Genomic DNA, 15,392 nt, shown 5'->3' with positions numbered 1-15,392 from the left:
AAACTTTCAGCAATCTTCTTGATGGTTTCGTTTCTCTGTACATAAATGAGTTCTGTCATTTCAGGTGATCTCGTTTTTATGGGGTATGGACTCTACAGCAGGACACTATTAATTATGTTACTCTGAGAAAGACTGGCAAAACCAAGAATCAGACTCTGATCTTTTGTGTCCCGAGTGCCGTACATAGCCACCTCACTCATTTGCTCTAGTGGTACCTCAGGAGCCATGCTTATTAATGACAGTAGAGTTTCTAATGCAGTATTTCTAGTAATAATACATAGATAATGAGTCTGCTTCTCCCTCTACAGCTGGTGCTTTCACGTCAGTCCCCAGGAATGCCTTTCTCATAGGCTAGACAATGCAGGTTTATCCAGTCTGTGATAAGATTAGATAAACTGTGGCATGCAACAGCTAGGAAAGTTAACACCCTGGCTGCGTATCATTTGGATGAGATAAGGTCAGCACCACCCCTTGATTGGTGCTCTGATTTCCACAGGAAGAAAATCTGGGTACGCAGCTATGGAGCATTACCTGGAGGGTAGCAAAATGAGGACTGGAGGCGCAGACAGAGCTTCAGAGCTATGCGCAAAGGGAGGGGCGCGCGTTACTGCAACTAGGGCAGGCACTGGGGTTTCAGAGCAAATACTGGGTCTTCGGTGATGTTGTTATGGGTTTATTGGGAAATTCACTGAAAACTCTAATAGGTTTGTCTTAGTGCTATTAAAAAGTTGGTTATATAGTGTATGCTGCTCTTTCTGTGGAAGAAATGACTATTTTATGCATATCTTTTTATTAGTATATAGATTCAACAGAACTTGAACGTTCTACAGAAGCGGAGAACTCAGTGAAGTATCACCAGGCATGGCAGAAACTGTGCAAAGCAGAGTAAGTGGCATTGGGTATTCTGTATCCCAAATGCATTCTGTGATATTTATTTCATGTGATGAAAAATGTTTTGGTAAATCATTTCTCAGTGTATCCAAACTTCCGTTACTTACATAAAGGGATAGATGTACATGGTTCGCGACAAGCTCCAGACTTAGCAAATTATAGTATCAACCTATATCCTCAAACTCTGCTTTAATCTCTTTAGACAGGTTGCAGTTGTTTGGTTTGTTTTGGGTTTGGGTTTTTTTTGATAGCGAGGCTTTCTTTACAGTGCAGGTCAGTTGTCAAAGATTTTTCTTTGTCAACATGCATCATAGTGAAAGGTAGTTAGACAAAAGCTTAGTAAATGCTGGTGACACTGCAAATGTCTCTTAAGAATCATTGGCAGGATTTTGTATTTGTAAGAGGATGTTGTTTGTTGTCAAAATGCATTAATTTCTTCAGTATTACTTAGTAGACATAAAGTTTTTTGTGTTACGATCCTAGAGTAGTGGATATTTAGCTAGTTTATTTAAGCAATACGTATTTAAGCAGTAGGAATTTCACTGTGAAGCATGAGGTTGGTCAGATAAGAATCGTGGTGGGTAGGTGAGGGACTTTTTAGGATGTCAGGTAATGGTAGTACTAGAGGGAATGGATTAAAACTAGAGATGGGTCGATTCAGACTGGACATTAGGAATAAGTTCTTCACCATGAGGGTGGTGAGACACTGGAACAGGTTGCCCAGAGAGGTGGTGGAAGCCCCATCCCTGGAAGTTTTCAAGGCCAGGCTGGATGGGGCTCTGATCAACCTGAGCTAGTGGGAGGTGTCCCTGCCCATGGCAGGGGGGTTGGGACTAGATGATCTTTAAGGTCCTTTCCAACCCAAACAATTCTATGATTCTAGATGAGACAAATCTCCAAATTTAGAGTTAAATTATGTGTATCCTGAATGGCCATACAAAACATGCCTTTTGTGCATTGGGCTTGCTTTGTTATAACCTAAAATGTCTTTCTTCAATTTGTATGGACTTCCTTTGCTGGTTTGATTCTAACTGTTGGTTGCTTTATATATGGCTGTCATTACAGTGGCATTCTGGTCCCAGGAGGGTTTGGAATTAGGGGAACAGAAGGCAAACTCCAAGCTATCTCCTGGGCAAGGACAAAGAAAAAACCTTTTCTTGGTAAGATCCTTAGAGTCAGAAATTATTGTGGTTTGGAGGTGCATAGCAAGCTAAATAAAAGCAAGCTAATTGATTTGATTTAAAAAAAAAAACCACAAAGAGCACACACTAGGGAAGGATCTTTTCTTAGGGGAGTACCTATGCTGTTGTGAATATTTGCCTTGTAAATAATGTCCAGGGTCATAGTCATGTACTACATCTGCTGTATAAGGAAGGAAGAAAAAGACTGTCCCTACTTCAAAGGTTTTATTTGCTATATTCACATTTTCTGTGAGAGTCTTTGCTTTACATTGTAATTAAATCAGGATCGTTATAGACACTAATCAGTGTGTAGAGAACATAGGTGTCTTTGGACACATTTACTATATTAAATAATTTTTGTTGATTTACTGGTATATTTTATTATGGCAAAATCTAAAGATGCCATCTGGCCTACAAGCTAAGTGCTGTTTGTTTAAGTGCCTCCAAAGCTTTGGTTCTTACTTCCCATTTCCTACAATTTTATAAGTGACTACTGTGACTAGTTGCCAAAGCAAAATTTGCATCTGGATACATAGGTTTTCAGCTTCTGTTTGTCTTTATTTTTTATTGGTAAAATAGATGGCAGGAAAAAAATTTTTTGAAAGGGCTTAAAGCACATAATTGTGTCACATGTACTTACAGTGTGCCAAGTTTGAAGAGTGAGTTTTTTTGGTTTACATTAGCCATTTTTGGTTTATGTTTTTCGTAAGTCTGTGTATATACACTGGGTACCAAGATTTCTAAGCAGTCAAGTTTAAGACAGAACAGCAAGTACTTTGTCAGTGCCGCTCTTTGTCCTGTTAAATTCTGGGGGGTTTGTTTTCTCTCCTAGGAGTTTGCCTGGGAATGCAATTAGCAGTTGTGGAATTTGCAAGAAACTGTTTGAATTGGAAAGGTAAGCTCAGTATGACTGTGTGAATATGATTTGCTTAGAAGAAATTTTATTCTACATGTGAAATGTGTATCTATTATTAGAACTATTATATAGAGCCTATAATCATTAGGTACTTGCAACATGATCATTTTCAGCTAAGCACCCTGTGCTACCTTTTTGTACAAAGGAGTAGGAACTCTTATTATGCAGATTGCTTGAAACTTGCTTCTTGATCTAAGCAGCATAGGAGAAAGTGTGCCTACAGTTCACCTCTGTCATCTCTTTCTGGAGCATGCAGGTGGTGAGGAGTAAAAAGCAAGAAGTGGTTTTCACACTTGCTTTCATTAATTGTAGTAGCCAAACCATAGCCATTGCAGTAGTAGTATGAAGCGATTTAGCTCACCAATGAATTTCTATCACTAAGAGCTGAGAGGAAAAGGGTTTTGGAAGTAGGAAAGGGAGCCTGTGTGACGGAGGTCATAGGCTTCCTGTGGTTGCTTCAAAAGTGGTGCAGTATGTGCTTCAACATACAAGATTGTAGCTTTAATGCAGACAAGCCCTAAAATTTAACAGAACTGTTATGATGAGTTTATAGTGCAGGTAGAACAATGGAAATGTACTGTGTTTGTTTTGAACTCCTGTTTCAGATGCAAATTCTACAGAATTTGACCCAGACACAAAAAAACCTGTTGTAAGTACTGATTTTTTTCCTGCATATGTTTCGTGAACATAGATCTTTTGCTAAAAAGGGAGTTCCCTGTGTGTACATTAAGGTCTCTATATATTTTTACATGGTAAAAGAGGTGAAGGGGTGTCCGCTGTCCCTATTAATTGTTGTTTAAAAAGGTGTTTTCTTTTAATAGTCCCTTGCTGTCATTTGCTCACTTTTGTGATTTGCCTTAGCTTTATATTTGTAATTTTTCTAATAGTTTCCTTTGCTGTAGACTGATTCTGGGAGTAGACAATAATGATTAGGTTGGCTTTACAAGAGAATAAAATATAAAGGGAAGCTGGAAAGCGTAGCACAGAGCTATTATCAAAATATAAATTTATATAAAAAATAAGGGTTATATGGAAAGCTGTTGAAAAATTCTTGTTTTTCCTTTATATAAATAGTATAAATAACCAATACACCCCTCCTCCCCCATGTATCTCACAGTCCTCCTTTTGAGAAAAATTTCAATGCTGTAGATGTGACAGGATTCTCTGTATCATATGCCAATGGTAGAATTTTAGAATGGAGTTCTTCCAGGCATGTCCTAGTTTAGGAGAGTATAGTGTCACATTGTCATAATAGTAAAACTTAAAAATGATCAGTAAGAGAAGGTTTTTAAGAAAATGAAAAGGAACAGAAAACTACGTGTGAGATGGCGTAAGATGTATACATCTGTTGTAGTGATAAGTTAAGTGGGCTGCTCATAGTGACTCACTGTTTCCATATCAATTTCCTTCAAAAGAGTTTTGTTGGGATTTGTAAATAAAATATTTTTTTCCTCATTTGCTTAGCCAAAACATGCAAATAGGAGGTTTGTAAAGTCTTTGACCTCTTTGTCAAGGTTGTTTATATGCATAGGAGAGATGATCTACTGTGAACTTTTGAAGGTAAATTAGATACCTTCAGAGTTTCGGTGTGAGACCTGCTAAAACTTGGTGGCAGTTGGAAATGTCCTCAGATGAACAAAGGTAAACTTTGCATTTGGCATCAAATTTGTGGGTTTGACATTGTAAGAGGTCTCTTCCTTCACCCTTCAACTGTATGTGAAGACGTACTCTTTCTCTGGAGGGGTCAATTTCATAATAGCAGTATGTTGTAAAATGTGGAAGATGGTGGAAGACGTTGAAAGCTTACTCTAAATTTTTTGGGAAACAAGGGATAGTACAGAAGACTGATTCTGGGTCATCTTTGTTTCTAAGGGTTTTTAGTGTGAGTTTTATTTAACTTCCCCTGACTGCATTTCAGCTAGTCACCTCAGGTACCTTTTCAGGATGTAGTCAGATCATCAGGAGAGGGTGAGACACCCTTTGGAACTGCTGGTTTCGTAGAATCCTAGAATGGTTAGAGCTAAAAGGGACCTTGAAGATCATTTCGTTCCAACCCCCCTGCCATGGGCAGGGACACCTCCCACTAGACCAGGCTGCTCAAAGCCCCATCCAGCCTGGCCTTGAACACTTCTAGGGATGGGGCATCCACAGCTTCTCTGGGTAACCTGTGCCAGTGCCTCACCACCCTCACAGTAAAGAGTTTCTTCCTAATATCTAATCTAAATCTACCCTCTTTCAGTTTAAAACCATTACCCTGTGTCTTATCATTGCAGTCCCTGACAAAGAGTCCCTCCCCACCTTTCCTGTGGGTCCCCGTTAGGTACTGGAAGGCTGCTTTAAGGTCTCCCTGGAGCCTTCTCTTCTCCAGGCTGAACAACCCCAACTCTCTCAGCCTGTCTTCATAGGAGAGGTGCTCCAGCCCTCTGATCATCTTTGTGTCCCTTCGCTGGACTTGCTCCAGCAGGTTTATGTCCTTCTTATGTTGGGGACTCCAGAGCTGAACGCAGTACTCCAGGTGGGGTCTCATGAGATGGGAGTAGAGCAGCAGAATCACCTTCCTTGACCATTATTCTAAAGGTTGTTCACAGTAGCTGGCTCTGATGCAGAGCTCAACACTTAGCTGGTCAGGAACATGGATGCTTGTCTGCTGCAACCCTACCAGCGGTTTCTTCTATTACAGAAACTGTGGTGTGTATTGGTACAATATATCTGGGACAAAATTTTATTCCACAAGTAATTAACTGACTGATTTGCAGTTTGCATTCAAGGGCAAGTAAGGTATATATGTTAAAGAGAAAATTACGTGGACATAAAATTAAGGAAATAATGGAGTTAATGTATGTGTCATAGAAGATTAATACAGTGTTTACAATTGAAGCAGTGTGCTTACAGTACATATAATGGATATTCTTTTGTTCTGAGCTGCGTTGAGGTTCTGAAATTGGTTATTACCAGTCATATTTCAGCATCTTAATCTGATCTTTGACATCTCAATTCTGTGCGAGAAACAGATGTAAATCATTCCAAGGGGGAAATTTGCACTATCAGTAATTATAACTGCTAAATAATCCGCTTTAGCAGAGTCCATCTTGTGCTAAAAAGTGTTTAGATATTCTATATAATAACAAATAAATAAAAATGATAGGAAGAGAAGCAGATTGGTAAAGCTTGTGAACTACCTGATGTAGAAGTTTCATTGCCCAAGAAGGTTAATTGGGAACACCCTATCAGCACTGATAATATCTTGCGATGCCTCTGTGTGGTTCAACTGAGTGCTAACTTACGAGCAAAGCAGTGTGCTTTTCTTTTGGTTCCTGCTCCTTTGGAGACTGAAGAGGGAGAAGAAAGGCACTGGTGAGGCAGTAGTTCTATTTCCTTTTATTTTTAAGAAAAAGGAGAAAAGACAGAAGTTCAAATATGTAGTTTGGCAGGGGAACTCAGGGGCAACCATAAAATATGCAGCTACTTGCATCCCTTCTTAATTTGCTGAATGTTCAAATACTCAACTGTACTCACTGAAGCACAATGAAATATCTTGGTCTACTTTGATTCCCTTTTATCTGCATCTATGGAAATTTTGCACCTTTTTTATTAGAAATAAAACCTGAGATTTTCAAGTAATCATGTCACTCAGAATTAGGCTTCCAAAGGAAAAACAGGTGGCGGAAATAATGAGGAATTATATGACTGACAGCTGTCTCTCAATTAAAATAAGGTTTTTGTGAGGCTATTGTGACTTGTTCTGTTTTGAACAATAATGAATGCACAACTAAACGTGCAAACTTAGAGAGTTGCTTGCAATGCTGAATATGTTTCATTTTATCTATTCACCTATTTCTACTAAGTATCACTACAACAATGTTGCTCAACGTGGGTTCTGCAAAAGCACCCATGAGTAATTTTATATAGGAGGAAAACCCCGTGTAACCCTGTATTGCTTATTTGAGGGAATATTGATATCAATTGTATTGGCAGTAAATGACTTCAAGTATTGTAGAGTTAAGATTTCAAATACCTCGGGAAAAATAGTAGTCTCTTCAAACAAAAAATGGAAGTTAATGACTTAATAATGTCAAACAGCCAAAATTGTGTATTGAAAATGCTGTAGGGAAAAAGAAATTCCTAAAGCTGAATATTTATGATGAAAACTTAAAGGAAATGGGACCTAGAATTTGAAAATATTAATAAGCTGTGATTTGGCCAAGAAGGCCAATGGCATCCTGGGGTGCATCAAGAAGAGTGGGGCCAGCAGGTCGAGGGAGGTCATCCTCCCCCTCTACTCTGCCCTGGTGAGGCTGCACCTGGAGTACTGTGTCCAGCTCTGGGCTCCCAGGTTCAAGAAGGACAGGGAACTGCTGGAGAGGGTACAGCAAAGGGCTACCAAGATGATGAGGGGACTGGAACACCTCTCTTATGAAGAAAGGCTGAAGGATTTGTGTCTCTTCAGTCTGGAAAAAAGATGACTGAGGGGGGACCTTATCAACACTTACAAATACTTAAAGGGTGGGTGTCAGGAGGATGGGGACAGGCTCTTTTCAGTGGTGCCCAGCGACAGGACAAGAGGTAATGGGCACAAAGTTGACCATAGGAAGTTCCACCTAAGCATGAGGAGGAACTTCTTTCCTTTGAGGGTGGCAGAGCCCTGGCACAGGCTGCCCAGAGAGGTGGTGGAGTCTCCGTCTCTGGAGACATTCCAAACCCGCCTGGACGCGTTCTTGTGTAACCTGCTGTGGGTGACCCTGCTCTGGCAGGGGGGTTGGACTAGATGATCTCCAGAGGTCCCTTCCAACCCTATGCTTCTATGATTCTATGATTATAAGCTGTGTTTGATAGATTTGAAGTTGCTATTAGATATTTTCATTTTGGCTTAAATTAAAAATGTGTACTCTGAATCTAAAAAAAACCCGCAAACCTCTTACATGACAATTATCTGTATTCACCAGACCATACCATTTACACTGTCAAAATACCACCTTAAGGTTTTGGCTTCAATTCTTCTTTAACACAGGTTTGATTTCAGTAGGGAAAGTGAGGGCGGTGCACGAGCACTGATCACAGTCCCTCATGTTCTTGATCACATCTTGGTTGAATATTTGGAGGTCGTGTTCCCATTATATCTTCTTAAGCTTTCTACTTTACTTTCTAGCCTTTTGGAAAATAATGATAGGAAAATTACTATTGTTATTTGCAGGAAGATAACTGTTCGGAAAAGTAATGCATGTGCTTCAGAGTAGTGCTTAGTATGAGTTTTCTGTTGCAAACGATAATTCTAAAATTAACTCCTTTCAAGGGAAACTGTGTAGTCTGTGAACTGCTGATGAACTGGATTCCTTGGATGGCAAAAGAGTTATTTGTTTTGTTCCACCTCTCTAGTCTTCCTCTACTATTAAACTTACCTTTATTTTTTTTTTTGGATGAGCCTCTTAATTATGTTCTCTGTCAAATTTATTGCAACTGCATCTAATACTGTTCCAGGAAAAAAGATGACTCTTTCCAGAAATAATTTTAACACACTTCTCTTTTTTTTTAAATTTAAAAAGGCTGAGTTTAATTGTGACTGTTGTTCTTTATGACCTATTGCATCTCGTGTAGGATCATGAAACTTTAGATATTGTGCTGGGTAAAATAAGTGCATTTTCTATGAACTCAAGAAATTGTGCATGAACAGATTTTGCCAGTAGGTGACACTCTTACAACATACTTGTTTCTGGATGCCAGCTTTTCCTATTCAGGATGTCCGTAACCTGATTGAATTAAAAAATTTCTAAGGTTGTCTAAGAGGTGAAAAGGAACGTATGTCCCACTTATGCAAAAGCACCTCTTAAAATTCTGTGGTTTTACTTATGTGTGTAAAATAGCTAACATTGCTTAGTAAGCAAATGTGTGTGAAGTATATTTAGTTTTGAAATCAAAGCATATTTTAGTTAATTTAGAATTACGTTTTTCATAAATGAGAAAAAAGTGGTAAATATTATAATTTTCTTTCCTTGCAAGAAGCATAACACATTTTAACAACTGAAGGCTTCGTGTAAAAGAATGGCCCGGGAGCTTGTTAGAACATTCATATCGTGTTTAAATATCATAATTTTTGAGGCTTCTGTTACCGCATCACTGGTGTGGAGTACTTTATTCCTGATTTCATGGGGGGGAAATTCAGGGATAGGAACCACTGTAGTATGGGATCCTGAATGCACTTGGTAGGCTTTGCAATTAAGTTGAGTCTTTAAGTCTTTAAGTAACTCTGAGATCTGATTTGTCAGGATAATGGATGACGTTGGTGTTAAAATTCAGTCTAAAATTCCAGAGTTCTCTCGTAGGATTAGTGGCTAATCCACTGAATTACTTTTTCTCAAAATTTCCGTTCTTCTCATTTCTCTTCTTTTTCACTAATTTCCTCCTAAATTAAATAATAATGCCCGTGGATTACATGTGTGAAAGTACGTATGTCACAGGGAATCATGCAATGAGAAGGTTAAAACTGCACCAGATAAATGTAATGAATGTTTTAATTGCAATGGCAATCACTCAGTTCCTATATATGCTTATGTAGTCCCATTTACAAGAGTCATAACCAAAAAAGTACATACTTGTGTAAATGCAATTTAAAATGAACACGTAATGGTACAGTCCTCATACTTAGCATTGTTACATCATTGTTGAAAATAAGAACTTTACGTTTTGAAAATTTGAACCTTTTTACTGTGTGGAAGCATTGTCTTGTGTGAATGATGAAACTGAACCGGGAGGAGTATTGGATAGTATACACCAGGGGACACTCCTCAAATGGCATGATACAGCTTTCCTTTTGTGTGTTTTAGAAACCATTTGATTTGAAGTGCTCTAGAGGTCAAAATAATAGCTCAGGTAAAGCAGGGTTTATTAAACAACACATCCTCAAATGTAGCGTGAAATAGAAACCGGTAGTTTGAACTAATTGTGAGGCAGCTTAGCTGGAAAGTGTGGCTAGCGAATGTGCAGGAAACACAATACAAGACACAGTTATATGTCAAGTCTTTATTCTGTATGTTTTAAAATCGTAACCAATCCGTGGGTTTAAGTGTACATATAATGTACACGAACACCAGGCTCTTCTCCGTCAAAGCAGTGATATTCATTCTTGCAGATGCCTTACTGTCCTGTACCGGTTATCTTTTTTATAAGCATCACAAACTCATCAAAGCTGACACTTCCATCATTATTTTTGTCCAAAGATTTAATTATGTTGTCAAGTGAGAATGAATCCTGTTTTTATAGGAAAAGAATTAAAAAAAAAAAAAGAATGAAATAAATAGATTGCCACGACTATTTTCGTATGAGGAATGTTGCCAAAAAGTGATGCAGTCGATAACAGTCAGTGTTACTTGAAGATGTTACTGGTAGCGTTGTATTTACCAGTTTTACTGGTTAAACTAGAAATACAGTGCCTGCTATTGCCTGCCAGAAATGTTAACCAAGATATGATAACCATTTGAGAAGTATCAAGTATTACTCAAACAGAATACTTCAGTCTTGTGGGTAAATTCGGAGTTTAGGAAACTGAGCAGATGGAATAGCTGCAGCGTGTACATAGTCACCAATAAAAATTAATATGTATACCACCTACTGCTTTATTAGATACTAATTTTGGCCCTGCATACACTATTTGAAAACATGTCGCTACTTTCATTAGGCTTTTGACGAGGATCTGAGAGTCTCTTTCCCTCTGCTTTTTCTCTCTTTACTAGAAATACTGTTGAAAATGTCTTGCTAATGTATTAAATCTAGTTTAGATTAGTAGCTCCTTTTATTTGTCATGTCTGGTAAGAGTGCTTGTAACATCCTGATGCAGTGAGTATTCTGATAACATCCCTGATCAGGCTAGCTAATATAAAACCAGTTTTGATTTATAATTTAAATTTTTAAAATGTTTTCTTTCTTCATACTTTATGTCTATGCATGTTTTGTAATGTCCTATCCTGCTTTTACGTTGATTTATTATGGTGCCATATAGTTCTGCAAGCAAAGCAGATGCTTGAAAATGTCTGATATCCAGACAGAAGACATCAGTATTGCTTTTCCTGCGCAATTCCATTTCTACATATGTGGGAAAACGGGTATGGTGCCAAATTGTCTACAGCTAATGTAAAAAGCATTATATTTCTGAATTGGCATCACATGTCCTATTAATTTTTGGCAATTAATTTCTGACATGTTTTTTAAGGGAAAAAACCTTTGTGTTTTATTAGGTTTTGGGGTTTTTTAATTAGCCACTTCATGTTAATGAAATGACTAAATTGGATTACTGTAGTTCTCAAAATACTGGATTTTTGAGGCAACTTCTTTCAGACCTTTAGCAAAAATTACTTTTGTCAGCTATCTAAAACACAGTATTTGAGGATATGTTGAGCAAAAGAATCTAAATTGAGTCCTAATGCAGTTCAGGAAAGGTTTGGCAGAGTATATATATGAAATCGGAACCTAGATTTTTTTCCAGCTACAGGAAGTGGGTATGTCTCTGTCTAGCTTGGTGGCATCTCTTTTCTTTACTTGGCATCTTTCTGGAATAGCAAACCTTTTATTTTTTGATGGTGGGAACTTAATCTAGATAGAAGTTGGCTCATGTCTGTTACTTTTAAATTTGTCCTACTAATTTACTTAGTTTATAGATTTTTATATATATTTTCTAGATTCAAGATTTATTATTTAGACTGAAACAAAAAATACTTTATAAGACTTAGATGCAATATTCTGGGTGAAATTTAGCTTACATAAAAAACCCAACCAAAACAGCTTCTTAGATTTTTGCATAGGGCTTTGTTATAAACTCCCTACTCAGATATCTGTTTGGAGCTACTGTTCGTTAATGTGAATCAAGTTTTATAAGCCAACACTTATTTAAGGATTATTTATGGAGTTAGTGAAAACATTTGGGCACAATAATCTGCCTTGCAACATCACTGTCTGTATTTCCTTTTTCCTATCCATTTCATAGGAAGCACAGTGAATATAATGAGTGAAGCTTACCTTCAGATACTGTGCAAATTGATTCTGAAGTAGATTTTTCAGCCCACCAATTGACAGTGCACTGGTGCTACCCTCCATTAAAGCATACTGGGTAAAATACTTCAGAAGGTTATCATTGAGTAAATGTTCCATGTTTCTCCGGTGTTGTCTTGAAGAATAGCTGCAAACAAAGCAGACAATAACAATCCTGTGCATCAGAATTTTGAAATACATCTGACACCCTGTTCATTCATTTACTAACCATTTGAAATTAATACTTAACCTAGATTAAAAGGGGGGTGTTTGTTTTTTTTCTTCCTGTAAAACTGGATCAACTCTCCCAAGAAAAAAAAATAATCTAAGTTAGGTTCAAAGATTTGAAATACCCAATATGTTTAGGTCATGCTTACCTCACTCAAAATCCAGAGCTTTCAAATGTATCCAGCAGAAGTGAGAGTCTCAGATTGGGGCAACCTTTATAGTTGCTTGCATGCTCCACCCTAATTATGAAACTAGCATTTGTCATTGAGTCAGTGCACTAGTTTTATTGTGCTTTCAATAGTCAAAGGAATAGGATACTTTAGCAACAGAAATGAGTAATATTTTTTGTTATCTCTGAAATGGATCAGCATCAGCATTCACCACTGAACTTGATGTAGGTTTATTTGGTCTTTATAGGCCACCCTGGAGAGGTTTTCTCTCTTAAATTTGTGTATTTTACACTTCAAGATGTACCACACCCAGAGAAGCCTCAAAAAGGCTCCTATGGGAATATGTATATCATTGGTTATTATAGTGGTCTTTTGGAAAATGGTAAATATAAATTTGTTTTTAAAAGATCCAGAAAAGCAAATAAAAAATGAAGAAGCTACTTGCCCTTTGTGTGAGTCGATAATCACCAATGCCAAAGCCAGTTCTCCAAATTTTGTGCTATTTCTTAGCACAAGAGTGATGAATTTGATCTGGGGCAAAATTTTGGTTGATACTATTAAGAATCACAACAGTCCGTGATGTGAATGGAAAAAGACTGAAGCATTCTAAATGGGAAAGGTGAATCTAAGGTTCTGAAAAATGGTTCCTTCTTGGGAACACCTTCATAACTGAGTGTCGTGTTCTGCAAGTTCTAAAATAATATTCCATTGATGGTTTGTGGGGCATTTTTGAGTGATATTCAGCCTGTGGCTGATGCTTCATGACCCAACACTGTTGTTTTTGCAACTGCTGAGTTGCTGGCTCTGGCTTTTACATGCTACTTAATCTGTCTGATATCTGCTGTTGTCATTTTTGGGTGCTTAGCTCCAGGATTACTTACTAGATCTTTCACGCTGTGCATCTCTTATTAAGGATCAACCACCATTGCATCACTTACGACTTTGGGCCAAGAGCTTTGTGGGTCTGTAGGAGACGGATGGGTTGGGAAGGGTTTTTTTGGTACTGCAGATATATGGGTCTAGGGTTCCATGACAGGTAAGTAGGAGGTTTCCTGAGAAGACTAGACAAGCTTTGCTAGATGAATCATGTAGATATACACCTTGCATTAGCAACCTGCTTGTATGTGCTTATACTCATTTCCCTAAGTGTCATAGAGAAGAGTATTAGAAGAGTCCTCCAGAGATCATATAATTCATTCTTCCCTTTGCCCTAGAGTGGAGTCACTGGTATTTATGTTGGATGTCTGCTTAACATAGTCTTAAGTGCCTTAAATAACGGTGACTCCACAACCTCCTTATCTGGTCCATTCCTTGTGGTTCCTTGTTTTGCTATTAGACAGTGTTACTAATGTCCACATGCCTTGTTACACTTAAGCCCCTTGCTTCTCCTGTCTCCACAGATAGGGAGAACAGACCTATCATCTTCCTTCTTAAGATGTCCTTTAACTTATTTGAGAAAACCTCTGTCCTCCTTTTTTGGTTCAGAAATCCTTGCTAGTTTAGTCTTCCTTTAGGAGTCCTGTTTCTTGGATCTACTCATTTTCTTGGCTTTGTCCAGTTGGTTCTTATCCTGCTTGAGATGCCATGTCCAAAGCTGTACAGCTTGTTCACCACTCTGGGGGCTCATGGTGTTGCAAATTTAAATAGCGCCTGAAGCACTTGGTTGATGAGGAGGACCTTAATGTCATTTTTCAGGGAGGTGGCAGGATACAGGTCTTTAATAGTGGAAGACTGTCAAGTTTCTTGACACTTTATTTCAAACTTGTGGGGAGGACAAATATTCAGCAAAAAAAAAAATTCAGCGCAAAAGCCTGGCATTAGTTTGAGGATCAGAGATCAGGCGTGCCCCAATCTTTGTCCAGTCCAACTGAGGGATGAAGCTGGAAATGCATTTTTCCTGTATTTGATTTTTGGCTCAACAGAAAGTCAAGAGCTGCTGCCGTCATCACTAGCAGAACCTCTACTGCTGCTACAGTAGATGGTGGTAGTGATGCAAGCCAGTCTGGGAGTCCTGGTCTAGACTGCATTGTATGGGTTAGGGCAAGTCCCATACACCAAACTGAGGCGTGAACTCCATCATTGTTCGTGAGAGTAAGATACTCATAAGTCCTTTTCTCTTCCTATTCTTTCTGCAAACAAAATGCAAAACAAACATCTTTCTCCTTCCATCTTGTTTTCCACCTTTGGTAGATGATGAAATTTTATTAGTAGCGCATGACCAGGTGATCTTCTAAGTCTGCTGCTTCATGATAAGGCTGCTTGCCTACAGCTCCTGCCTGTGGCAGCGTCACCACACTTACTGCTTTATCCCTTTTGAAAATTGTGTCAGTAAGCTGGTGTGCCTGATTTGTATTGTTGACACTACAGTATTTGCAGAACTTTTTTTCTTTAAGTATTCAAATGACTTGTCTTTACTTGTAGCAAAGGCCCCTCCCTGTCTTGAAGAGGTAGTAGATGCTTAGTAGTATGGAAGAAGAACTGTATTTCAAGGGATCACAACTCAAGGAATTCGGCACATTAGCCTTGTTAATTTGTTAAGGGTTCATTAAAGAACACCATCAAATTGCAAAATAGCATAACCAGTTTTACTGAAACATCTTCCCATGGAAGTGAGAGACCAATGTCTGGAAATTTAGGTGACCTGCTCAAGAGTTGCATGCCAAATCTGGGGTCTCTTCAGTTTAGCTTTATTCACAAGGCACTGTAATCTATAAAACATTGTCAGAGTGAGAAGAGTAAAGAGAGCATCAGAGTTGGGGTTTGTAGCTTGGTCTCCCAACTCTCTTCCTCTTCTCTCTCATTTAGACCACAGTGCCCTCCTCCAATAATTTGTGTGGTATCTCTTAACTCTGTATCGTAATCAGCAGCAGAACTCAGTTTGACAGGCCCCAGTACACTGTCTTTGCCAGAAGACCCCTTTGCAGGATGTAAGTGCTATTCTGAAATAGGTACAGTTTATCCAGCACAGCCCAGCAATGGCAGGATGATATC

The 15,392-nt window shown here is 38.4% G+C and overlaps 1 protein-coding gene across 3 annotated transcripts in view; it reads left to right on the top strand.

Moving 5' to 3' along the window:
- CTPS2 (CTP synthase 2) overlaps positions 1-15,392 on the top strand; it is an 81,763-nt gene that overhangs the window by 22,102 nt on the left and 44,269 nt on the right. For all 3 annotated transcript variants that reach the window (XM_063342344.1, XM_063342323.1, XM_063342334.1), the window contains exons 10-13: positions 797-885; positions 1,957-2,051; positions 2,905-2,967; positions 3,594-3,637. In XM_063342344.1, the coding sequence (XP_063198414.1) occupies positions 797-885; positions 1,957-2,051; positions 2,905-2,967; positions 3,594-3,637 (291 nt within the window). The remainder of the gene's footprint in view (positions 1-796; positions 886-1,956; positions 2,052-2,904; positions 2,968-3,593; positions 3,638-15,392) is intronic.

Source organism: Chroicocephalus ridibundus, chromosome 1 (assembly GCF_963924245.1).
Source record: "Chroicocephalus ridibundus chromosome 1, bChrRid1.1, whole genome shotgun sequence".
NCBI classification, from domain to species: Eukaryota; Metazoa; Chordata; class Aves; order Charadriiformes; family Laridae; genus Chroicocephalus; species Chroicocephalus ridibundus.
This window is presented reverse-complemented; position numbering and strand designations above follow the sequence as displayed.